The sequence below is a fragment of the Acinonyx jubatus genome, chromosome F2, assembly GCF_027475565.1.
Source record: "Acinonyx jubatus isolate Ajub_Pintada_27869175 chromosome F2, VMU_Ajub_asm_v1.0, whole genome shotgun sequence".
Taxonomy (NCBI): Eukaryota; Metazoa; Chordata; class Mammalia; order Carnivora; family Felidae; genus Acinonyx; species Acinonyx jubatus.
This window is the reverse complement of record NC_069394.1, coordinates 44,737,846-44,763,635: the sequence shown is the minus strand read 5'-3', so window position 1 is coordinate 44,763,635 and position 25,790 is coordinate 44,737,846. Positions and strand designations below refer to the sequence as shown.

Genomic DNA, 25,790 nt, shown 5'->3' with positions numbered 1-25,790 from the left:
TCTTTCTCCTGTTCAGCTTGCTTTCCACTACTCTGTCCTCCAAGTCACTGATGTTTTTCTGCTTCCTCTAATCTACTCTTTCTTCCATCTAGTGTATAGCTTCATTTACTGTTCTTCATCTACGATCAGTTCTTTTGTATGTTTCTGTCTCATTGTTAAGGGTCTCACTGAGGTCCTCTACTCTTGTCACGCTCAGTGTCTTTATGCCCATTACATTCTTTATCAGGTATATTGCTTACCTGTTTCAGTTACATCTCTTGCTGTCGTTTTGCCCTATTCTTTCATTTGGGATATATTTCTCTATCCCCTCATTTTGTCTCTGTCTGCGTGTTGGGAAAGTTAGCTCTGTCTTCTGCTCTTGAAAATAGTGGGCCGTGAAGACGAGGTCCTGTAGTGCCCTGCAGTGCAGTGTCCCACTTACCAGAAGCTGGCACTTCAGGGGTGTCCGCTATGTGTGTTGCATGCACCCTAATGTTTCAGCAGAGCCGCTTTTCCCTCCGGTCCAGTCACCTGCAATGGCTCTCTTTGCCTGTCATCAGCGGTGTTTGGTCCCTGTCCTGTTGGTGGGCCAGTCTCAGGCTGCCTTGGGCTTGAGTCAGAGCGCGCACTGACAGAGAGAGACGTAGTAGCACTTTTGCTGTTTTTGCCCTGGGGAGTTTTTGTTCTTGGGTGTGGCCTGTAATCAGACCAGCTGTCTGCCCCCACTCCACATCTGGGGCTGTAGTTGGCCTGGTGTATGTGTGGTTATCTTCCCCTCTCCCAGGGGCTGGAGTCACTTTGGAGTGGTGCTTTGGGTGGGCTCCAGCCAAGAGCATATTGGACGGGGCAGATCCGCTCAAGTGCACAGGGGTTAGGATGTGTGATGTTAGCAAGGTTTGTGCCGGTCTGTTGTGCAAGGGACCTGCACCTGCCAGAGCTGAGACTGGAGACGGTGGATCTGCAGAAGTGCAGGGCTGCCCGGGGGACCTCAGGGGGGCAGGATGCGGAGTATTAGCAAGTTAGGTAGGGATCATCCATGCCTCCCTGGTTCCCACCGGTGGCTGTGGGTTTATCCTGGGGAGCAGGAGAGTGAAACGGCACCCGCCTGCTCCTTTGTTCCAGAAGTCTGCCAGTGATCCCTGCCCCTCCAGCACGTGCCCTGAGAATAGTCAAGAGATCTTCCTCTAGTATACCCCATTTTTCAAACTGCTGCTCCTGTGCTGTATCTCAGTGGGGCTGTTTGTTGTGTTAAGGGTGGGGATTCAGTTTCCTGTGGCCTTTCGGGCTCACCCAGAGCCAAGCCTGCTGATTTTTTAAAGTTCCAGCTTTTAAGTCCTGCTGGTTTTTAAAATCCATGAAATTTGGCCCTCCTGGTTTTCAAAGACAGATGTTATGGGGATTCATCTTCCCTGTGCAGGTCTCCCATTGTGAGGGTCTGTTTCTCTCCCCCCTGCACCACCACGGGTCCCTCCCTTCTGCCAACGGTCCAGTGATCCATTTAGCTCTCAACAACAGTATTCCTACCCTGTGAGATGTGGTCTCTTCTCTACATTTAGCTGTAGAGATTCTGTTCTGCCAGTCTGTGGGTCATTCTCTGAGTTATTTACACTGGTGTGGGTGTCATCTAGTTCCATCTATGGGAGGAGATGAACTTAGGGTCCTCCTACTCCGCCATCTTCCCTGGAAGGCCCTGGAATTAATTTTTTAAAGGCATCTTTATATTTGTCTCCTGCTCTCCCTTAAATGTATGAATCTGTCCCCCCCTCCTTTCTACCTTAATTTGGATCTTTGTCATGAATCACGAAAGCAATATCATGACCTTTCTAGCTTCTCTTCCTGTTTTGTATTGACTGTTCTCCATGGGATACCTCATACCACCATCAGAAAGATCTTCTAAAACCCAGCTCTGGGGTGCCTGGGTGGCTCAGTCGGTTAAGTGTCCCACTTCGGCTCAGGTCGCGGTCTCCCGGTTCGTGGGTTCGAGCCCTGCATCCAGCTCTGTGCTGACAGCTCAGAGCCTTGAAGCCTGCTTCGGATTCTGTGCCTTCCCCTCTCTCTGTTCCTCCCCTACTCACACTCTTTCTCTCTCAAAAATAAAGATTAAAAAAAAAAACAACTTAAAAAAATAAATAAAACCCAGCTCTAACCATGCTACTTCCCTGCTTTAAATCCTTCAGTGGCTGTTCATTGCCCCAGGATTACATCCAGCCTTTACCTCAACATGTCTTTTCAGCACATCCCCACCCAACTCCTTCAAAACCTACTGTATAGGCTTTTAGCCACTCTCATACTGGTCAAAGAACTTGCAAGGGACAAATTTTTCTTGCCTAAATTGGGAAAGCAAACAACAACAAACTACGATCATGGCTAAATGGCTAGGATGTAGACTCTCAAAGTTGAACAGAGAAAACTGAGAGGTGTGTATGTGGAAGAGAGAGAGCGGGGGAAGGAGGGAGGGAAGGAGAGGAGGACGACCACTGGGCACTAGGGAGCCAGAAGCCTTGCTATATAGCAGCAGTGTGGACTCACATGGCTAACAACAGGACCCCAAACAAAAGCTGTCAGTCCAAGGATGGGGTAAGACCAGGAATTTGGAAAGAGCTATAGGGAGTGACAGGATAGATTCAAAAAGCTACGCTTTTGAGGGCAGGGGCAGTGGCACAAAACATTTTTCTGAACCCTGACACAACAGATAATCTTTTGAAGGAGTGAAATTTTACACAAGTTATATTTGTGATGTCTGTAATATACTGAGACAGTTTTCATGATGCCAAAGCAGAAAATTAAAAAATTATGTCAAACAAAACAGACATATTGAAATAATTTTTCACAAAACTCTCTTTTTCATGCAGGCACCATGGGTGTTTCCTGTATGAGTAGATAAGATTGTTTCATACCACATACAGAGACGATTAGAAAAAGTAGTTTGCTGTTTGTCTTTAATTTCCTGTGGCTACTTACGCCTTTTCTTTTCCATTCCAGCATTTCCATACAAAAGCTTTCCAATGAATCTCGCTACCTGATTTATGAGTTTTGGGAGAACAGTAGTGTGTGGAATAGGTAAGTAATAAGCAGCCTTTTTTTTTTTTTTTTTTTTTTTTGGCTAGCAGGGAGAAATATACATGATATTTTTAGGACCTGTAGGAAAAGCCCCATTCCCTTTACCTTACCTTAAAATGTGTCATTTGCTCAGTTTCCTCAATCCCAAATTTTTAGGAATTTATTTCATGGATAAATGAAACAAATACTTTCCTCTTGAAACAAATACCTTTGGTAATTGTCCTACTTTAAGTATAACCATTCTACTGATGCTTATCAAGTAAGAGTTAGATACGGGTCATGGCTATCTAAAGTGTCGGGGGGCAGGTGAACAAAGGACACAGAAAGGATGAGAAAGTCATTTTACTGTGGTGTTTTGTAATAAAACTATATAATGGTTAAGATCATCATAGCTTAACTTTTCTAAATGTCTCTAAGCACTGCAAAAAGCAGGGGAGGGGATGGAAATTAAAGACATTGTTTGGAAAAGATTAAAAACAAATCGACTTCTCTGGATAACCATTCTACAGTGTATATGTGTATCAAATCATTTTGTACATGTTGAATGTACATATTTGTCCATTATTCCTCAACAAAGTTAAAAAAACAAATCTACCTTTTTAATTAAAAAATTACAAATTGGATAAAGAAAATTTTTGCTATTCTGAGATTAAAGAACTCTAGTTGGTTTTAAATGGCAGTGAATATAGCCCTCCAGTAAGTCCATATTTAGGGTTTAAGCTATGGTAATGAAAGTAACAAATACCTGGAAATACCTATTTCATGCAAAATTTTATTTTGAGACCATTTTTAAAATATACTACAGAATGACACCAATAGAATCTTAAACACCAAAGGGAGCTTTAAGGGCAACTTTATTCAACTCTGTACTCCAGGCCTACACTTTAAGATGATTTTTATTTATTTATTTATTTTCTCCTAGGGAGAGAAAATCTACAGTCTTTCTTCTTAGCTATCCTATTTTTTTAATCATCGGGGCAGCCAATGTATTCTTCCTTCTGTTTAAACTTCTTTCTGCAATTAAAGTCTTTCTCCTTTTATTTTATCTTCTATAGGGAACTAATGATATTCTGTTTTTAGAAGTCTTTAAAATATTTTTTCTGCCGACAGTTGTTAAAGTACACATCTTTTATTTTTTATCTTAGGGTAGGTAGTGATAAAAAGAAGTCTGTATTCAGACAATCCAAATCATCTAAAACCTTGCCATTTTGATTGAATTTGAACTCTGTTTTGCACTCTAATAAAAATTCACAGCCTTAATCTATATTTATACAGCCACCTTCAGACGAATTATAGCAAGACATTCCAAAGAAGTAACGTGGATTTCTTGGAAACTCCAGAACTCACATCTACTATGCTAGTTCCTGGTAATTATACTGGTTTCACTGTGCTTGTATGTGTTTTTGTATGGTCTTTTGCTTTTTAAAAGATAGTGTGGAAAAAAAAGATAGTGTGCTCTTTCTCCCACACACACAGTTTATTAGTGGTTCTCTCTTCATTATTTCTTTGTATATCTGAAAATCTGAAAGTGGGAGGAGGAAATAAGAGATCTATATATTCTATTGTCATGAGTCCTTAGTTGATCTTATGTGTATTCCTGGCTATATTAAACCTAATATTAGTCATTTTCTGGTCATCTTCAATAATTTAACAAACTTGAAGTACAAGTCAAATCATGACATTTTGAAAAAATTATTCAAATGCTTTACTATACTTTAGTGTATTGAATTAATTTGAAATACGTGACCCAGAGGCTGCAGATTAGAATCATGCTAGAAATATTTTTATAATAGCTGTTAAAATATTTGTAATTGGGGTAAAGCAGAATTGAAAGAGAAATCTGAAATGAATTTGTCTAAGAAGTCTGGCCTAGCCAAGGCTTAAGATAATTGAGAACCAAAATTCATTTGTTCATCTGCCCTAACAAACACCAATTAAATATATTTACTCAGTGTTCTTATATGTGCTAAGTACTGGGGACACTGGGGTTCTTAGCCTGTTTACTAGTGCTGAGTTCTAACTTTGAATAAACATTATGCTAAGAGCTAGAGTAGAGAGTAAAAATGGAGTCCCTTCCCATGGATAGCAATAGGAAAGACCAAAGCTTGCAGAAAAGAACCAAGCTCAGGATATGACATAGTAGTTACTAATGGTCATAATATGCATGTGGATTTTGAGAAGGGATTGCTTCAACAGGTTTTTTAAAAGAGAGGACTCTGGAGCTGGACCTTAAAAGGTGACAGTTGGACAAATAAATATGGAGGATGATACTTTGGTAAACTGTACCCATGAACAAATCCAAAAAATGTTAAATCTGCTTGGCTAATTGGTGCAAAAGTAAGACTGTGGCATAAGGCTCATATGTGATACATGTGGAAAGAGAAGAAAGTGTAGGAAATGAGGTTGAAAATACAATGAGGAGTGAACTTAGTAATATGAAGTCATTAAAGGTCTTTGAGAGGGATAGTGAATGCTCTAATCAGTAGGAACTGGCAGGACGGAGAAAGGTGGATGTCACGGGAGGAGAGAGATTGGTCAGGTATGCAATAACGTAGGCCAGGAAAAAGGCAGCACCTGACCAGGAGCTACCGAGAGAGTTCCTTCGCCAATACAGTTTTCAGGAGTTAAATGTGGCAAGATATTTGAAGCCCAGGCTTGGTGAGAAAGGGTATATTGTAAAAACAAGATATCTGACAGAAGCCTAGGAAAATGTCTTCATTTTTAAGGTTGCGAGAAAAGCCTCCTTTATTAAGGAAATTAAGGGGAACCACTGAGAGGTAGGAGAATCAGAGTAGCTGAGTAGCAAGGAAACCAAAAGAGAAGTAACATGCAAGGCACAGTGCTCCTCAGGGGCCTACGCAGTGAACTGGGACTTGAGAGAATGGGACTGAAAACTGCATTTGACCAGAGGTCACTGTTCAAGAGAACAGTTTTGGTGCAGTGGTAGGAATTTAAAAATTAGGGTAGATTTTGATGGAATAATAGAAAGTGAAAAGGTAAATTCTGGAAGTAAAAGTAGGTGAGATCAGGGGTCAGTGCTTTCCAGTCAGACTTACCATCTGGCGTGAGCTTTAGCTATTCACTCACTCTGGATCTTAAGAACAGGTTTGTCTGGCTTAGAGATGGTAAACTTGTAGAATTTCCCTTGCTGCGTATCTCGGATTTAATCCTCAAATAAGAAAGCCATGAATGCGGCTGAAATTTCTCTATCACTCTTTCTGAGAGCATTTCCCACATGAGAAGAGCTGGGTTCAAATAAAACTGGTTCAGTTCTTGTTCTCAGAGCCCAAGTTCAATACAATTTAATGCCTTCTTTTGCTACCCTATTTTCCACTAATTTTAATATCACATCTAATTTCAACAGTGACTACTGAAATTTGGAAGAATAAAAAGAAAGGCTTGATTTCTAACACATTTTTTAAATCTCCCTCAAACAAGATTTTTTAAACATCTGTTTGGGGCATCCTATTCTTTTTGATAGGAAAGTTTTGTAAATTGCAACAGTAGACACACCTCCCTGGACAAACAGCTAGAATTAGTTTATAAATATTATTTATAGTTCTAATGGCCCTATGACTTCTACTATTTTCAATAACCACTTTTATAAATTTTGTCTGTCATATGAAGGCTAAAAATAAAAGTGTTTTCGCTATACACATTTAGACCTACAAAACAATCTGAAAAGACAGGTATCAGAGAGGAGTAGGTTTGTAGTTTTAATTTAACTCACAAATTATGATTTCTGGAAGACTGCTTTTTTATTAGGTTTCTAAGTGGTCTACCTAAAATACATCTTAAGAAATAAAGCAGCAAAACCAGACTGTATCTAGTTATGTAAAATACAAGCCAAAATCTATTCCAAGAACTCTCGAATATAAAAATAATTAAAATGAGTCATACTAGAGTATGGCTAACTAGGCCCACTAGCCATCATAAAACACCGAGACCGAAGTGTGAGAATTCGGTCTTTGGAGCAAAATATCCCTTGGCAAAGGAGAAACGCCTGTGATTTATGAGAAAAGAAGATACACAAGAAAATAAGATCCTGTTGTCAGCCAGCATGTCACTTCAACAGCTTTGAAAACAAGTTTTAATCCTTTTCATTTGTCTGTTTCTCACAGCATTCCGCCTGTCTTACTTTGCCATAGATTTGTCTTTGGGACATTTATATTCACTAGGGAAGACATTTTCAATCTTACAACATAGATGTACTAAAACAATATTTAAAACACATCCACTTGCTTATACCCAATCTTTATGAAATTGTTATGTAAAAGTGTCTTATACTCCCAAACCGCTGCCAGTACTAGCTAGGTAGATTAAAACACCAACAACATGATTTCATCTTCAGGACATTTATGACCTCATTGCCCAAGATAAGCTCCATTCATTCATAACAACAAAATTAGACTATAACCAAGTGCCTAAAGATCTGGTACAAATATTGCAAAGAAAGAGATCAACTTGGCTTAGGAAATAGTGACGTGAAAGATAATAACGCAGACTAAAGATGGGAGAAAATAGTCTTTTTAAGAATGATTACACCCTGGCAATTATTTCCATCGTTTAAAAATTTGTTTTTCTCTTTTCAGCTTCATGGTGGATCCTGAACAACTAGATGTTCCTAGACATTTTCCTCATGGTTCCGAGTGAAAAACAAGTATTCTTATCTAAAATGTGAATTAGAAAATTCTCTGCAGTTACTAATCTACACTATACTTTTACTATATTTAAGACGTGCACTCTTCTAAAATGTCTTCTAGATCTTTCATGTGAATTTTAGCTAAATTTTTGAAGTCTGCTGTTTTGCTACATTGTAACCTAAAACCCTTTCGTGGCAAAATCCTAATATGTGAAACAAGTGTACACATAAAGGAACAAATTTGTGAAAAAGAAGTGATAAAAATAATTAAAGTGGGAACTTTTAGAGTATATAGGATAGCTTCTGTGGATTTGTCATAAGCTAGGGGTTAAATCAGTGTTTTGTCATTTTTAAGTAACTGGTTTTCTGTGAATGAAGCTTATATTCTTCAGTAATGCTCACTGTATTCCCAACTCACGATCTTTTGAGTATTCACTTCACTGAAAAACGCTAATACATGCTCCAAAATGGTGTCCTTATGTGCAGAGAGAGCAACGGCAGGGATGCATGTGCACAGAGAAAAGGCCACATGAGGACACAGTAAGAAGGTGCCAGCAGCAAACCAAGGAGAGGCCTCAGAAGAAATCAACCCTGCTAGCACCGTGGTCTTGGACTTCCAGTCTCTAGAACTGTGAGAAAATGCCTTTCTGTTGTTTAAGCTAAAAAGAAAAAAAGTTGATACAGGAGTATACAACAATCGTGGCTATAATCTACACTCTCTATATACCTGTCAGGTTAGAAACTGGTTTTTTTGCAAGTGAACAATTCGGTGATAGTTAGGGTACCATTTAGCAACGGAACTTGTATAGTTCTATAATGATCTATAGTTATATCATTTATTAGCATCATAATTCCCTGTATGTAAGTTCAACAAATCAAGAAAAGAGGACAGTCTTAGTTTGAGAAAATCAGGTTCAAATTTTTGGCACATGATCCAGAGGACTAAATTCTTATTAAAAAATAGACATTTGCACTTAATGAGTTCAAAATATTTAAAAAACAAAACTTTAACCTCAGTGAACAAAGAAGAACTATACATTAAGCACAAAACTTTAGGGAAGGTATTGGACAGAAAACATTTCCCAGTCTCAGCACTAGAATGACAACAGCTCTAATGTCACTAGAACAGTTAACTGTGTCCCTAATATGCTCTGCTGTACAAGCTCATATATTACATATTTTTAATAGAATCTATTCCGGTAAATGCTGCTAGTGAAAATCCAGTACATATGGGAGTTTGTTACCATGTTATTCTCTAATCCAAATTCCTTTGAAGCCATAGGTCTTCAAGGAAAAAAACTTTTATTTATTTTTTTTTTTTTACTGTTGGAAAACCCAGAAGGTCGAACTAAAATTATATTTTTTAAATATAAAATTTGACCTAAAATATTTTCTCCAACTAATTTATGAAATACTAACTTCTGTCACTACCTTTGTATGCCCTCAGTCCTCATTCACTCTAAATTATTTTTTTCATAGTTTCTACTAGACAAGGGCAGTAAATTTTGACATATATACACACACACACAAATGTGTGTGCATGTGTACATATGTGTGTATGTCTTTGGTCACTTCTAAAGATGACAAACACTATGAAACAACACCTGGCTCAACTCTTTTAATTTACATACAAAGCAGAGAACATGAATGGAGTTGTACAATGATTATTCAAACAAACTATACACATGTACAAAAGCAAACGGGTAAGGGCACAGTCTTTGCAGTCTCACTCTGATTATATACAGTGGCGTCTGACATACAAACTCTTCTTGAAAAGGTTGTTTATAAATGGTTTCAAAACAATACAAATTATAGCCAGTAAAAACATAGTATTAGAATCAGAAAGTACCTAAGTCTTCTAAGTATGAGGCAGTTTCCGAAGTACAATGGTGGTAGGACTTCAGAAAGGTTTCTGCCCTCAGTAACAGTGTTGAGCAGAATGGCTGTTTAGATTCCAAACTAGAATAGGTTCTATCATAGTTTTTTTAACTAGAGTCAAAAAAATATGGTTATACTGACCCCAGCTTTTACACAAACTATATATAAATGTTTGTGTGTGTGAGAATGTGTGTGGATACACAGTATATGTGTGTGTGTGTGTGTGTGTGTGTGTATATATATATACATATAAAGGGAAAATAGGACAGAAAATAAGAGAAAAATCTGGGCCCTAGGTATTAATGTATCATTTTTAATTAACCCATAAATTTATGGGGGGTTTTGTTCCTATTAAAAAAAAAATCTCTTTCTGGGGAACAAAGTAATGAAAACTAGACCAAGATGGGGAGCCTCCCATGGACTAAAAGCTTAAATCTAGGTAACAAGCCCAAAGACCAGTGAGGAAAAAGGTACTGATTTTAGGAGTTCAGAATTCAGTATGAGAGAAACTTTCTGCCAAATGATGGTCTCAAATGCCTTGCCGGTAGACCTGGGGATCTGAGAAAATAAAAGTAGGGAAAGTTGACACTTACCTTTATCCACATCAGCAATTTTTTTTTTGACACTATGCTGGAAGAAACTTTTTTTCAATAGTAATTTATTATATAAAATTTCTAGGAGCTAAAAGTGTAAACCCCCAAATTCTTCATCCATGTGTTCTTGTTATCAGAAATTACAGAACTGAAACGTAATGCACCTCAATTATTTGCAAATGCCTACAGTTTTCCTCTTTTGGGGGTAAAAATATCAGTTTTATTTTGCAGTTGCCCAACTTCCGTTCATGTAGTCTGATCAGACACAACAAGTAGCAGCTATTCTCCACCTTCAGTTTCCTGGTTTCCAAATTGTCAGTCTCTGCTAGTAATTATGAATCTTAAACAATGCCATCGAAAACCTAGAGACCAAAGAACTGCCTATTCAAAGATTCCGTTTCCTGTCATGGAGAACTATGCATTGAACATCCTGAATCATCCCAAGCCTCTGGAGAGATTGTAAAGAGCCTTTCAAAATGCTGGTATGAAATCAGTGGCAAACGGAACAAAAGAACTTTAAAAGCAACAAGAAATTATGTACCATATATACATCATAGCAAATACTTTATATTTGGGAATCTTTACAGCTTACATTTCCATTCCATTATTACAAGAGATGAAAAACAAAAAAAAATTGCAAGTAGCATGCAAATTATAAATACAGTCTTCCCACTTTACTAACCGAATTCCTACTTTCCAGTGTTACTTCCCAATTTATGCAGGAAACTGCCTGCAAAGTTGAAACTGATTCGAAAATTCTTTATAGTTTAAAATATCTTTCTCATTTTAGAGAGAAACCAAATACCCAACCATCAAAATTAAAAATAAGCTGAACTGTCACAGTCCATTACAGTTATTGTTACTAGGTCCACTTCATTTGCAGGTGTCCAAAATATAAAACGAGTAATTCTTTATGTTCAAATTCATCTGTTCTCAAAATGCTACTTAAAACTTGGGTGGTTTTCCTGTAACATAGAAGAAAAAGTTAATTTATCAATTAGATTGAATGAATACAGTTTTTACTAGTTTATCAAACCAAATACTGTGACCCTATTAAGTGTTTACAGATCTTAAATGCATGTTGCTATAGAAAGTATTATAGTAACTGGAACTTGTCGAGACAGTTCTCCTGTGTTTAATAAAACATAATTCATTTTTAAATATACTAGATTGTATTTCAAACCTGTTCTGTTTCTGTGGTACCTGGTTTGTTCAAAGTAATGTGTATGTCAAACTTTTATTTACAAAATAAAATGTCAGAGATGAAATAAGTCTGCAAATGAAAACTTGACAATATATAGCACTGATTTACTCATACATATCAAGATCTCTGAACAGGTCGGAAAATGTGAACGTCATTAAGGACATTTTTCATGACAAAATATTCCTGTGTGCAAGGTATTCTGAAAGAAACAAATTTCTGCTTAAATTTTGAAAAACTGACTAGGGTTCTACAAGGTAGGGACTTTAGGAAACACTGAGAAACACTGTAAGTTAAAATTCAAAAGATTCTAAGAGAAAAAAAAGGCTTTGGATTCCCAAGGGTTAGAAATCCTAAAAATGGAGAGCACGTGAGATGTGTAACATACTTCCTATTTGAGCCATTCTCAGCATGCCCATATTCTGAATTAATCTCCATGGAGTATTTACCTACATAAAGTAGTTTGTGAAAACTCTAAACTCGAAATAAAGCCAATTTACTAAGTGCACAATGAGAGCTAAGTACCATGCCAAGCTCTTCCATACATTTCATTTAATCCTAACAACTAGAGATTATCAACTTTATCTACAATCACAGAACAGACACAGAAGGTCAAGTGACTTAAGTTAGAATGATATTTTAGTACACAAGGTGAAGCCACAGCTTGAACCCAAGTCTGGTAGCGAAATGCATGTCCTCTCCAATCAATATCCTAAAAGATATGTGTATTTATTGTATCCATTTTGGTGAAATGTGATGGCGGTGACACAGAAATATAAAGCGCTAAGAACAGCAAAGACATACTGTTTGTGGGATGACTGGTTTTACTGTATAGAAGGACTAAGAGTAGGGAGCCCAGAAACACACCTCGCATCTATTACCACAAGGTGGCAGAGGACCACCCTTTCGATAAACAGAGCTAGGATGACCGGATATTCATGTAGAAAAAAGTAAAACTTGGCCCCTACCGCACATCATACAGTAAAATCAACTGCAGATGGATTGATTACAAGATTTAATATGGATGTTCTGTATCTTTCAATGGAAAAAGTATTTCTTAAAAATACAATTCCATTCTATTATTACTTACAGTTTGGTTATATTATACATTTGTGTACTTTTCTGAGTTATATTTCATAATATTAAAAATCTAGTGAGAATCTAGTGAAAATACTGAAGAAAAATATTTTAGAATATAAAATTAGAAAACTACTTACTGGTTTTTGAAGTACAATGGGATGATCAGGCAGAAAGTCTGGTTTTTTTCTGCAGATGGAAACACTTGAGAGCTTCAACAGGAAATCTCTGCTGTATTTAATTCTCTCTATAGATATTAAATATCAAGTGCAATGTTACAAAATACATAACTCTTCCAGAACAGTTTTTGGTTCATTTCTTTCTGCATGTCCCTTAATGGTCCATTATTTTATAAAAATATGAGTAATTTCTATGCAAAAGAGAAGAAAGACAAAAAATTTTGGAAAGTACCTACTGCCTCCCATTTTCCTTTTACATGGAAAGGAAGCCAAGTAACCCAGGAAAAATGGAAGGGAGAGAACTATTTCAGAAAACTGGTAATGCATGGCTTCTTTCATCCTGTTATTTATATCTAGTGAAGGGAACTTGCATTATAAAATATAACAGCAGTAACACCTGTTGGGCAATTCAGACCCTGCCAAAATGGAACCCTAATAAGCCTATCTAGTCTTCATATTAACTTAAAATGTAATACAAAGTAAATTCAAGAAAATTTATTATACATCTGTGCATGAAAGGTGTGCTAAGTAATGGTGAAAAAGATCTAAGATAGACTCCCCCCCCCCCACTGCCTTTTTTTTTTTTTTTAAGAGAGAGAGCATGAATACAAGCAGGGGAGGGAGACAGAATCGCAAGCAGGCTCCACACTCCGTGTGACTCGATCCCATGACCCTGGGTTCATGACCTGAGCAGAAATCAACAGTTGGATGCTCAACCAACTGAGCCACCCTATCTTTAAATGGGAATAAAAACAATGCTTCAAATATCTGCATATTTCTTTTCAGAAACTATCACCAAAAAAGACCACTTGCTGAGCCAGCAGAGCAATATACTTAAAATACTAACACAAAAGAAATGATAACCTAGAACTCCATGTTGTGAAAGAGAAAAAAAAAAAAATACACACATACACACACACACACACACACACACACACACACACACTGGTCTCTGTCCTTGGTTTCTGGCACAAAGCTCCTAAAACCCTTGTAATTTCTTAAGTGATAAGAATGCTAGGAGCATCTTTTCAAATATTTGGTTTCTGATCCTCCTTCTGACACAGCTCTTAAATATCTTTGCATTTCCTGGGTGACAGAAATGTCCTTTGTTCTAAGGAGGTGACTTTTGGTGGACTCCTGGACAGGGGCTGGTCAACAGGAGTTGTCAACCAAGCCATGATTAGAAACTTGAAACTTTCAGCCCACCCCCCACCTCCTTCTAGAAGGGGAGGGACTGGAGATTGAACTAATGAGTGATCATGCCACATGATGCCTCCATAAAAATCCCAAAAATATGAGGTGTGGAGAGCTTCTGGGTTGGTAAACACATCCATCAAATCCATGTACCAGGAGGGTGGTACACCCCAACTCCACAGGGACAGAAGTTCCCACATTTGAGACCCTTCTAGACTTTTCCCTATGTATCATTTCATTTGGCTCTTTATCTGTATCCTTTATCATAGCTTTTATTATATAATAAACTGGTAAATGTTAGATCACCCTAAGTTCTGTGAGCAGTTCTAGCAAATGATCGAATCCAAGAAGGGAAACTTGGAAACCTCCAATTTGTAGCCAACTTGGAAAGGAATTCTGGGTAATCCAGGGACCTACTGCTTGCAACTGTCATCTGAAGTGAAGGGTAGTGTTGTGAGCCTGAGCCCTTAATCTGTGGGGTCTAAACTAATTCCAGTTAGTGTGAAAACTGAATTCTAGGATACCCAGCTGGTGTTGCAGAGAATTGATATTGATATCTGGAAAAATGATACATCTAATGTCAGAAGTGAAGTGTTGTGAATACAGTACAGTACTGAGAGTAGAGAAAGAAGCAGAGGAGAGGTTTTTTACACCTTACACCTAACCAGCAGAAAATCTTGGAATACTCGTGAAGTTAAAAGACATTTTCAGAAGAGAAAAAAAAATTAGAAGAATTTGTTACTAGTAGCGTTGATCTGTAAGAAATGCTACAAGAAGTTTTTCAGGTTGAAGGGAAATGATACTAGACAGAAACTTTAATATTCAGAAATGAAGAATAAAAGAAAAAGGGTAATAAGTAGCTTGACAAATACAATGGCCTCCTGTTTTTCCCACTGAGTTTTGTGTGACTGTGTATGACTGTTAAAAGCAAAACTTATGACACTGGTTAAGAATAGGATGCATACAATTACAACAAAAAGGTCAGGGCAGTGGTGGAAAGGGAAGGAACCTACACATGGTTGCAAGGTCTTACCATCACCATTTCACATGAAGTAGTTTAATATTAACAAGTACACTGAGTTAGGTATTATAATCCCTAGACCAACAACTTAGAAACACAAGAAAATATAGCTAACAATCCAAAAGATATAATCAAATACCAATAAACATTCAAAAATATCCAAAAGGAGGCAGAAAAATTAAAAAAATGGAACAAAATAAAAAATAATAGGCCTAAATCCAACCACATCACCTTAAATGTTAATGGTCTAAGTCAGGAGTCAACAAACTTTTTTTTATAAAAGACCTGATAGTAAATATTTGAGAGTTTTGGAACATACAGTCTCCGTCACAACTACTCAGTCTTATAATGCAAAAGCAGCCCAGAAATAAAGCATGTGGCTGTGTTCCAATAGAATATAATTTCCTAAACAAGGATTTGAACTGAGGGACACAGTTTGCTAACTCTTAGGTTAAACACTGCAACTAAAGGCCATAAATTGACAAAGTGGATTAAAAAAAGAAAACCCTATTATTATATGCTGCCTGCAAGATATATACAGATAGGTTGAAAGTAAATGGATATAAAAAGATATACCATGCAAAAAATAGGAATAAGAAGGCTGGAGTGGCTATTTTAATATCAACTAAAGAGATAATTACTGATACGTTGTGTCCAATGACAAAGTTTCAAAATACATGGAAGGAAATAAAAGAAATATACAATTCCACAAAAACATAATATAAAACTACCTCTTCAGCAGTTTATAGAACTGGACAAAAAAATAGAAAATACTTAGATCTGCACAATATCAACATCTTAATTTAACAATTATAGAAACTACATCAACAACTGAAAAATACAAATTATTTTCAAAGAGACCATGTTCTGGGCTATAAAACAAGTCTCAATAAAGTTAAGGGGCTTGAAAAAAGAGGACTCAAAATCACAAATAATGAGACATTACAAAAATAATACCAGACATACAAAAAATTACATACAAAGAGACTTCTATTAACAATTATACATCAAACAAATTTGACAACCTGTAAGAAATGGGTAAGTTCCTAGAAATATATAATCTCTCAAAACTGAATCATGAAGAAGAGAAAATCTGAACAAATTATTAGCAAGGAGACTGTTACCAACAATTAAAAACCTCCCATCAAATAAAAATCTAGGACCAGATGACATCACTGATGAATTCTAGCAAACATTCAAGGAATTAATGCCAATCCTTCTGAAACTTTTCCAAGAAACAGAAGAGGAGGGAATTCTTCTAAACTCACGAGACTAGCATTACCCTGATACAAAATGAGAAAAGGATGCCACAAAAAAATTCAAGCCTTGATAAACAGATGCAAAAATCCTCAACAAAATATTAGTGAACAAAGTTCAACAATACATTAAAAAGATCATAGTGGTGGGTACAGAGGAAACATACTTCAACATAATAAAATCCATGTATCATGAACCCACAGGTAAAATCATATCCAATGGTTAAACCTGAAAGCTTTTTCTCTAAGATCAGGAACCAGACAAGGATGTCCACTCTTGTCATTTTTATTCAACATAGTACTAGAAGTCCTAGCCACAGCCATCAGACAAGAAAAAGAAATAGAAGGCATCCAAACTGGTAAGAAAGAAGTTAAAACTGTCACTATTTGCAGATTACACGGTACTATATATGGAGAACACTAAAGATTCCATGAAAAACCTATCAGACTAAGTGAATTCGGTCAGGTGCAGGATACAAAATTAAAAATCAGGAATCTATTACATTTCTACACACGAATTACAAATTATCAGAAAGAGAAATTAAGAAAATATCCCATTTACAACTGCATCAGAAAAATAAAATACCTAGCAATAAATTTAGTCAAGGAGGTGAAAAACCTACACTCTAAAAACTGTAAAACACTCGGGGCACCTGGGTGACTCAGTCGGTTGAGCATCCGACTTCGGCTCCGATCATGATCTCTCAGTTCATGGGTTTGAGCCCTACATCAGGCTCTGTGCTAACAGCTTGGAGCCTGGAGCCTATTTCAGATCTGTGTCTCCTTCTCTCTCTGCCCCTCCCCCATCCGCTCATGCTCTGTCTCTCTCAAAAAAAGAAAAAAAAATTAAAAAATTAAATAAAATAAAAAAATAAAAACTGTAAGACACTCGTAAAAGAAACTGAAGATGACACAAGTAAGTGGAAAGATATCCCATGCTCATGGGCTGGAAGATCTGATATTGCTAAAATTTTCATATTACCCAATGCAACTTACAGATTTAATGCAATCCCTATCAAAATACTAATGGCATTGGGGCACCTGGGTGGCTGGGTTGGTTAAGCGTCCGACTTCAGCTCAGATCATGATCTTGCAGTCTGTGAGTTCAAGCCCCACATCAGGCTCTGTGCTGACAGCTCAGAACCTGGAGCCTGCTTCAGATTCTGTCTCCCTCTCTCTCTGCCTCTCTCTCTCTCTCTCAAAAATAAGCATAAAAAAATACTAATAGCATTTTTCACAGAAATGGAACAACAACAAAAATCCTAAAACGTGTATGGAACCAAAAAAGACCATGAGCAGCCAAATCTATCTTGAGGAAGAACAAAGCTGGAGTTATCACACTCCAATTTCAAACTATACTACAAAGCTATAGCGATCAAAACATTATGGTACTGGCACAAAAGAAATATCAATGAAACAGAAGTGGGAGCCCAGAAATAAACCCTCACTTATATGGTCAATTAATCTATGATAATCTATACAAAAGAATGAAACTGGACCACTTTCTTATACAACACACAAAAATAAAATGGATTAAAGAGCTAAAAGTAAGACTTAAAACCATAAAACTCCTAAAATAAAATATAAGGCAGTAATCTCTTGGACCTCAGTCTTAGCAATATTTTTTTGGATCTGTCTCTTAGGAGAGAAAAAAGCAAAAATAATTGGGACTATATCAAATTAAAAAGCTTTTGAAAGGCAAAAGAAACAGTCAACAAAATGAAAAGTCAACCTACTGAATGGGAGAAGATATGTGCAAATGATACATTTGATAATGGTTAACATCTAAAATATATAAAGAACTCAACAACTCAACACCAAAAAATCCAATTAAAAAATGGGCAGAGAAGCTGAATAGACATTTTTCCCAAAAAAATAAGCATACAGATGACAGACCCATGAAAATATGCTCAACATTTAAATATCAGAGAAATGCAAATCAAAACCACAATTAGCTATCACTTCATACCAGTCAAAATTGCTAGTATCAAAAAGACAAGAAATAACAAACACTGACAAAGATGTGGAGAAAAGGGAACTCATGCACTGTTGGTGGAAATGTAAATTGGTATAGCCACTCTGAAACACAGTATTGAAGTTTCCTCAAAAACTTAAAAATGGAAATAAAAAATCCAGCAATTCCACTTCTGAGTATTTACCCAAAGAAAACAAATACACTAATTCAAAAATATATATGTACCCCTATGTTCACTGCAGAGTTATTTACAATAACCAAAATGTGGAAGCATCCTGTCTATTGATAATGTATAAAGAGATATATATACATACACAATGGAATGTTAATCATAAAAAAGAATGAAATCTTGTCATTTGTGACAACATGAATGATCTTAGAAGGTATTAAGCAGGGTGAAATAAGTCTGATAGAGAAAGACAATACTGCACAACCTCACTTATATGTGGAATTAGAAAAAAAAATCTGAGGTCACAGAGCAGATTGGTAGTTGCCAGAAACAGGAGGTGAAGAGTGGATAAAGTAGGGAAAGGGGGTCAAAAGGTATAAATTTCCAGTTATAAAATAAATAAATCATGGGGATGTAATGTGCAGCATGGTGACTATAGTTAACGATACTGTATTGCACATTTGAAAGTTGCAGAGAGTACAACGTAAAGTTCTCAACATGAAGAAATAAAAATTTGTAACTATGTATGGTGACAAATGTTAACTAGACTTATTGAGATGGTCATTTTCCCATATACAAATTTTGAATCATGCTGTACACATCAAACTAATATAATGTACATGTCAATTGTACTCCAATAAAAAATGCAAAAAAAAAAATTTAAGAGACTTGAAATCATACAGACTCTGATAAAGTTAAGAAATCTATAATAAATCCAGAAAAACTTCAAATATCTTAGAATTAAACAACATACTTTAAAATAATTCACAAGTCAAAGATGAAATGAGGAAATTAAAAAATATTTTAAGGTGAATGGCAATATAACATGTCAAAGTTTGTGCTAAACAAATTCAGCTAAAGCAGTGGTCCAAGAGAAATTTATAAATTCTTATAAGAAAACATCTACAACAAATGACCTAACAATCTACTTTAAAATGCTAGAAAATAATAACAAAGTACAAGAAATTTCTTTTGTTTTTTTTTAATTTTTTTTAACTTTTATTCAGTTTTGAGAGAGAGACAGAGCATGAGTGGGGGAGGAGCAGAGAGAAAGGGAGACACAGAATCTGAAGCAGGCTCCAGGCTCTAAGCTGTCAGCTCAGAGCCTGACGCAGGACTCGAACTGAAGAACGGTGAGATCATGACCTGAGCCATAGTTGGACGCTTACCCAAGACTGAGCCACCCAGGAGCCCCCAAAATTTCTTTCTTATACTTAAGAATTTCTTAAGGAGACATCACCAAAACAGAAAATAATATATATAATTAAAATGCCAAAAGCTGGTTCTTGGAAAAAAGAGAAACAAATTTGACAAATATCAAGATAGATTAATTGATGCAGAAAAGAACACAAAAAAACAAATGCCAAGGATCAAAAAGGGGTGGTTACCACAGATTGTACAGATGTTACTTGAATAAAATGGGGGTATACTACAAGCTTCTGTTGGACATATTTTTCATTTCTCTTTGGTAGAGAACCAGTAGTGAAACTGCCAGGTTTGTAGTAATTTGGAAATCAGGACCTCTCAGAATTGCAAAAACTAAAAATCAGATGAACTGTCAATACCAAGTGTTGGCAAGGACTAAAAGCAACTAGAATTTGCAGCTATTGCTGGCGATAGTCACCTGAAACAAATTTGTCATGAAGTTAGGTACACATTTACCATATGACCCAGTAATCCCACTTCTACCCACGAGAAATGAAAACATGTCTACCCAAAAACTTTTACAAGAATGTTCATAGGAACATTGGTTATGCTTTCCAGGGGCACCTGGGTGGCTCAGTCAGTTAAGTTTATGATTCTTGGTGTTGGCTCAGGTGATGATCTCATGGTTTGTGGGTCTGAGCCCCATGTGGGACTCCATTCTGTCAGCACGGAGCCTGTGTTGTCTCCCTCTCTCTCTGCCCTTCATTTTGAGTATACAATTGAATGACTTTTGGTATACTTACAGAGTTGGGAAACCATTGTCACAATCTATTTTTAGAATACTTATATTCTAATATATAATATTAGACCTCACTCCCATTTGTAGTCACTCCCCATTCTCAATCCCATCCCATCTAAGCAATTACTTCCTTTCTGTGGATTTGCCTTTCTAGAAATTGTATATAAATGGAATCATACAATGTCCAATATTTTGTGTCTGGCTTCTTCGCTTAGCATAACCTTTAGAAATTCATTCTATCTAGCCAAACTATCAGTCAAGCATGTAATTAGTACATTTTCAAATACATAAATTCAAAGAATTTACCAAACTAATACCCTTTTTTTGAAGCTCCTGGAAAATGAACTTGAGCAAAATGAGGAGGTAAATCAAAAAAGAAGAAAACAAAGGGATCAGGAAACAGAAGAGAGTAATGTCAGCCAAAGGGACCAAGAAAGAAACCCTAGAAGTCTATTCTTCCACCAAAGCAACAAATAAACTGTCAAAAAACTTCCAGAACCAACTTTTTTCTGAATTCTGGAATCAAAAGCTTACAAAACCAGAGGGATGCTTAGTGAAGAAAAAACAGCTAAATTTGGTAAAGAGTTTTGTGGCATTTTAGCTTGCTCTCAAGCATCTCCCCTAATCCAGCTTGGCAGTGGCCTTGAAAACAAATGCTCTCTTTCCTGACACAGGCTCCCAGGACTGGAGAGAACAGTGCAAACCATATTCTCAGAGAACTGTGGTTTTTCATTTTTACCTGTCTGGTGACTCCCTAAAGAATCATCTCAAAGGATTTGCCTAGTTATATCTCAACTAAAAACTATCCCAGGGAGAAGACTGCTATCTGAATCCATTTGACAAAACATTTATAGGGAAATATATTAGCCAGTTCCACCTGGGACAAGGGATAACAATTAAAGCAAACAATAGGAAAACTCAGAAAGCTTGGGAAGAAAACTAGGGAAGAAGATGCTTTTGGGAATAAGGCCACTGAAAGACTCAAATGTTCCCAGGAATCTAGAAGACTACATGCATGCTAAAGGCTAGGTTCATGCTCAAAAAGGCTTGAGAAGGTCCTAAGATGTCACCTCTGGCTAACCTTCAGGTTCCTCGGAAACAAGTAAAGTCAAAGGAAGAGCTGTAAAATGCCAAACTGAGTACTGAAAGCAGACCCCAACACATATATAGAAGCAAACCATATGCAAAGATTTGGGAGAGGGTTTTTTTTTCCTTTTCTGTTTTTTTGGTTCTAGGTATTGAAGGAATTCTTTGCTCAATCATCAGCTGACCATGAACATATCAGAACAGAGACGTGAGTGGCCACATGTGAAAAACACAGACTTTACAATGTCAGTTCAGAAAAGTCACCAGACAACAAAAATGACAAGCAGCAACAACAGACCTTAAAAAAGGGAGAAAATCTGATTTCCAGAGTTAACACATTATATTCAAAATACTCAGTTTTCAAGTACAATGCATGCTAAGAATTAAGAAAGTATGGCCCCCTACGTAGGAAAAGAAAAAAAAAAATAGAAACTTTCTCTGAGGATGCAGATATTGGACTTACTAGAGAAAGACTTTAAATAAGCTACCTTAAACATGCTTGAAGAACTAAAGGAAATCTTGAGACAATGTCTTGCCAGGCAGAAAATATCAATAAAGAAATCAAAATCATAAAGACGAACCAAACAAATTCTGTACAATAACCAAAGTGAAAAATTGTGAAACAGAAGTGAAAAAAGTACAATAACCAAAGTGAAAAATTCATTAGAACGGTTCAACAGCAGATATGAGCAGGCAGAGAAAGAATCCGCAAATCTAAAGATAAGTCAATTGACATTACCCAGTGTGAGGAGTATAAAGAAAAAAGAATGAAGAAAAATGAACAGAGCCTAAGAGATCTGTGTGACCACAGCTAGAATAGCAACAAATGCATACTGGGAGCCACAGGAAGAGAAAGAGCAAAAAGAATGTTTGAAAAAATAATAAGAGAAAACTTCCCAAATCTGATGAAATACACACACTGACACAATCAAGAAGCTCAATGGACTACAAACTGAATACGCTCAAAGAGATTCACACCGAGATGCCATTACAAGTAAACTGTTATAAGACAATTTTGAGGTCAGTAAGAGTAGCAGTTTGTCACCTATAAGGGATTCTCAATTGGATAAAAACACTGATTTCTCATCAGAAACCACAGAGACCAGAAGGCAGTGGGAAGACAAAGTACTGAAAACAAAAAACTCTCAACCAAAAATATCTACAACCAGCAAAACTACCTTTAGAAATGAAAAAGAACCTAAGACAGTCAGATTCATAGATAAGCAAAAACTGAGATTTCATTGTTTGTAAACTTGCCTTAGAAAAAATGCTAAAGGGAATCTTTTAAGCTGAAATAAAAAAGTACAAAGTAACTGGAATCCACACTGAGAAGTAAACACTAGTAAACCTAACTACATTGGTAAGTTAAAAACTAGTAGCAATGAATTTCTGGATGTAACTCCCTTTATTTCTATGTGATTTGAAAGAGAAATAGATAAAAATTCAGAATTATAAATCTAGGTTGATAGATTACACACATGTAAAGATGGAATTTGTGACAATGGAAATGTAAAGGTGGAATGAAACTATAGGAGCAAAATTTTTTTATAATATTGAAACTAAATGGATATTAATTCAAACTAGATTGTGTAAATTAAAGTTATTTCCCAGTGCAACCACTAGGAAAATAACCTCAAAATATACAGTAAGGGATGGGGTGTTTGCATGGCTCAGTCGGTTGAGCTTCTGACTCCTGATTTCACTTTAGGTCATGATCTCATGGTCATAGGTTCAAGCCCTGCATAGAGCTCCATGCTTACAGTGCAGAGCCTGACTAGGATTCCCTCTCTCCTCTCTCTTTGTCCTTCCCCCACTCAGGCGTGTGTGTGTATCTCTCTCTCTCTCAAAATAAATAAACTTAAAAAAATATATAGTAAGGGAAATGAAAAGGAAAAAAAACAATACAGTAGAATCTATTAAACAATAAAGAGAATATTTCATTAAGAGGAAATGAAAAACAAAAAGGATATAAAAGTTATAGAACTAGCAAAATGGGTGGAGTCAGTCCTTCCTTATTAGAAATCACAATTAATTGTCAGTAATAAACACTCCAATTAAAAGGTGTGGATTGGCAAAATGGATTAAAAATAGGACCCAATCATATGCTGTCTAAACATACTCACTTTAGATTCAATTACAAAAATAAGCTGAAAGTGAATGAATGAAAAGATATTTGATGCAGACAATAACCAAAAGATAGCTGGAATGGGTATATTAATAACAGATGAAAACAGACAAAAATTGTTATAATAGATAAATAGGTAACATCATATATACATATGTGTACATACATATGTCAATTCATTAAAGTGATAACAATTATATAGTACTTAACAACAGAAGAAAAAAACAGACCAAATTGGAGGAACACAGAGTTTAATAACAACAACTGGAGACTCCAAAACCCCACTCTCAATAATAAACTGAAAACTAGACAGAAGATCAACAAGGAAATAAATGGCGGGCATGAACAACATTATAAGCCAACTAAACCTAACAAGCATATACAGAATACTTCACTCAAAAACACCAGAATATACATTCTTCTGAAGTACACATGAAACTTTCTCCAGGATGAACCACCTTAGGCTACGGAGTAAGTCTTAATTTAAAAAACAACGGTATCATACAAAATATCCTCTCTGACCATAATGCAATGAACCTAGAAATCAATAACAGAAGTAAAACTGGAAAATGCATAAATTCGTAGAAATTAGAAGCATACTTTCAAACCAGTGGGTGGATCAAAGAATACTGAGAAAATATAGAGACAAAAGAAAACAAAGACACAACTTTAAAAGATACAGCAAAAGCAGCGCTCAGAGCAAAAGTTATAACTACAAATACCTACTTTAAAAAAGAACAGCTCAAGTGGGCCTTGGTGGCTCAGTCAGTTAAGCACTGAGTCGTGGTTTCGGCTCAGGTCACGATCTCACAGTTCGTGGGACTGAGCCCCATGTCAGGTGCTACCCATGCTATCAGTGCAGAGCCTGCTTGGGATTCTCTCTCTCCCTCTCTGTCCCTCCCCGGCTTGCACTCTCTCGAAATAAGTAAACTTTAAAAATAAATAAATAAAAATTAAAAAGAACAACTCAAATACCTAACATCAAATATTAAGAACTTCTAGAAAAAGAGCAGACTAATAAAAAGCTAGCAGAATGAAATAATAAAGATCAAAGATAAATGAAACAGAGATAGAAAAGTAATAATCAATAAACCAAAAGTTGATTATTTGAAAAGATCAAAATGACAAAGGTCAACTAGAAAAAGGACTCAAATTACTAAAATCATGAATAACAAAGATTTTGTAACCTGCAACTTTGCTGAATCCATTTATTAGCTAATAATTTTTTACATTTACTATACTATGGATTTAGGATTTTGTACGTATAAGGTTGTATCACCTGTGAATAGAGATAACATTACTTTGTCCCTTCCAATTTGAATGTCTTTTATTTCTTTTTCTTAACTGCTCTGGTTAGAACTTGCAGTATAATGTTGAATTTAAGTGGTGAAAGTGGGTATCCTTGCCTTGTTCTTGATCTTAGTAGGGGAAAACTTGCAGTCTTTCACTACTAATTATGATGTTAGCTATGGGTTTTTGATATACACCCTTTATTATGTTGGGGAAATTCCCTTTTACTTCTTGCTTAGCTAAGAGTGTTTATTAATAAAGGGCATTGGATTTTGTCAAATGCTTTTTCTGCATCAGCTGAGATGGTGATGTATTTTTTTCTTTTTTTGTCCCTGCATTCTGTTAATGTGGTCTATTACACAAATTGATTTTCACATGCTGAACTACTCTTGGATTCTTGGGATTAATCCCACATGGCCATGGTATATAATCTTTTTTCTTTGCTGCTGGATTTGGTTTGTTAGTATTTTGTGCCTATATTCTAAGGGATATTGATCTGTAGTTTTCTTTTCACATGATGTCTTTGTCTGGCTTTGGTATCAGAGTAATACTGGCCCCAAAGGATAGTTGAGAAGTGTTCCTTCCTCTTCAATTCTTGGAAGAATTTGAGAAAGTGGTATTAATTCTTCTTTAAATGTTTGATGGAATTCACCAGTGGAGCCATCAAGTCCTGGACTTTTCTTTGGTAGGATATTTTTTGTTACAAATTCAATCTCCTAACTTGCTAGATGTTTATCAGATATTCTGTATCATCTTAAGAAGTTGTGGTAATTTCTGTGTTTTAGTAATTTTTCTATTGCATCTAGGTTATCTGCTTTGCTGGCATACACTTAACTATTTATAGTATTTTCTTATCATCCTTTTTATTTTTTGTAAGCTGACAGTAATGTCCCTACACAAAATCAACTGTATTTTCTACCCTATCAATGAACAATCAAAAAAGGAAATTAAAGGGGCACCTGGGTGGCTAAATCGGTTGGGTATCTGACTCTTGATTTTGGCTCAGGTCATGATCTCACGGTTCATGAGTTCAAGCCCCATATTGGGCTCTGCACTGGCAGTGTGGAGCCTACTTGGCATTCTCTCTGCCCTCTCTCTCATCTCTCTCTCTAAATAAACT

General features: G+C 36.3%; 2 protein-coding genes across 5 annotated transcripts in view; one reads left to right on the top strand and one right to left on the bottom strand.

Moving 5' to 3' along the window:
- Positions 1-9,811, top strand: part of NECAB1 (N-terminal EF-hand calcium binding protein 1) — a 192,156-nt gene extending 182,345 nt beyond the window's left edge. Inside the window, exons 11-14 of one of the 2 annotated variants that reach the window (XM_027064259.2) lie at positions 2,962-3,039; positions 4,315-4,406; positions 7,632-7,699; positions 8,168-9,811. In XM_027064259.2, the coding sequence (XP_026920060.2) occupies positions 2,962-3,039; positions 4,315-4,406; positions 7,632-7,657 (196 nt within the window). In that variant the 3' untranslated portion in view covers positions 7,658-7,699; positions 8,168-9,811. Of the gene's footprint in view, positions 1-2,961; positions 3,040-4,314; positions 4,407-7,631; positions 7,793-8,167 lie in introns of those variants that run through there. The other variant, XM_015082867.3, reaches the window with a different exon arrangement.
- An 886-nt stretch (positions 9,812-10,697) lies between these two features.
- Positions 10,698-25,790, bottom strand: part of CF2H8orf88 (chromosome F2 C8orf88 homolog) — a 36,909-nt gene continuing 21,816 nt past the window's right edge. For all 3 annotated transcript variants that reach the window (XM_053208539.1, XM_015082870.3, XM_027064260.2), the window contains exons 5-6: positions 12,571-12,677; positions 10,698-11,117 (exon numbers count right to left, since the gene is read on the bottom strand). In XM_053208539.1, the coding sequence (XP_053064514.1) occupies positions 11,094-11,117; positions 12,571-12,677 (131 nt within the window). In that variant the 3' untranslated portion in view covers positions 10,698-11,093. The remainder of the gene's footprint in view (positions 11,118-12,570; positions 12,678-25,790) is intronic.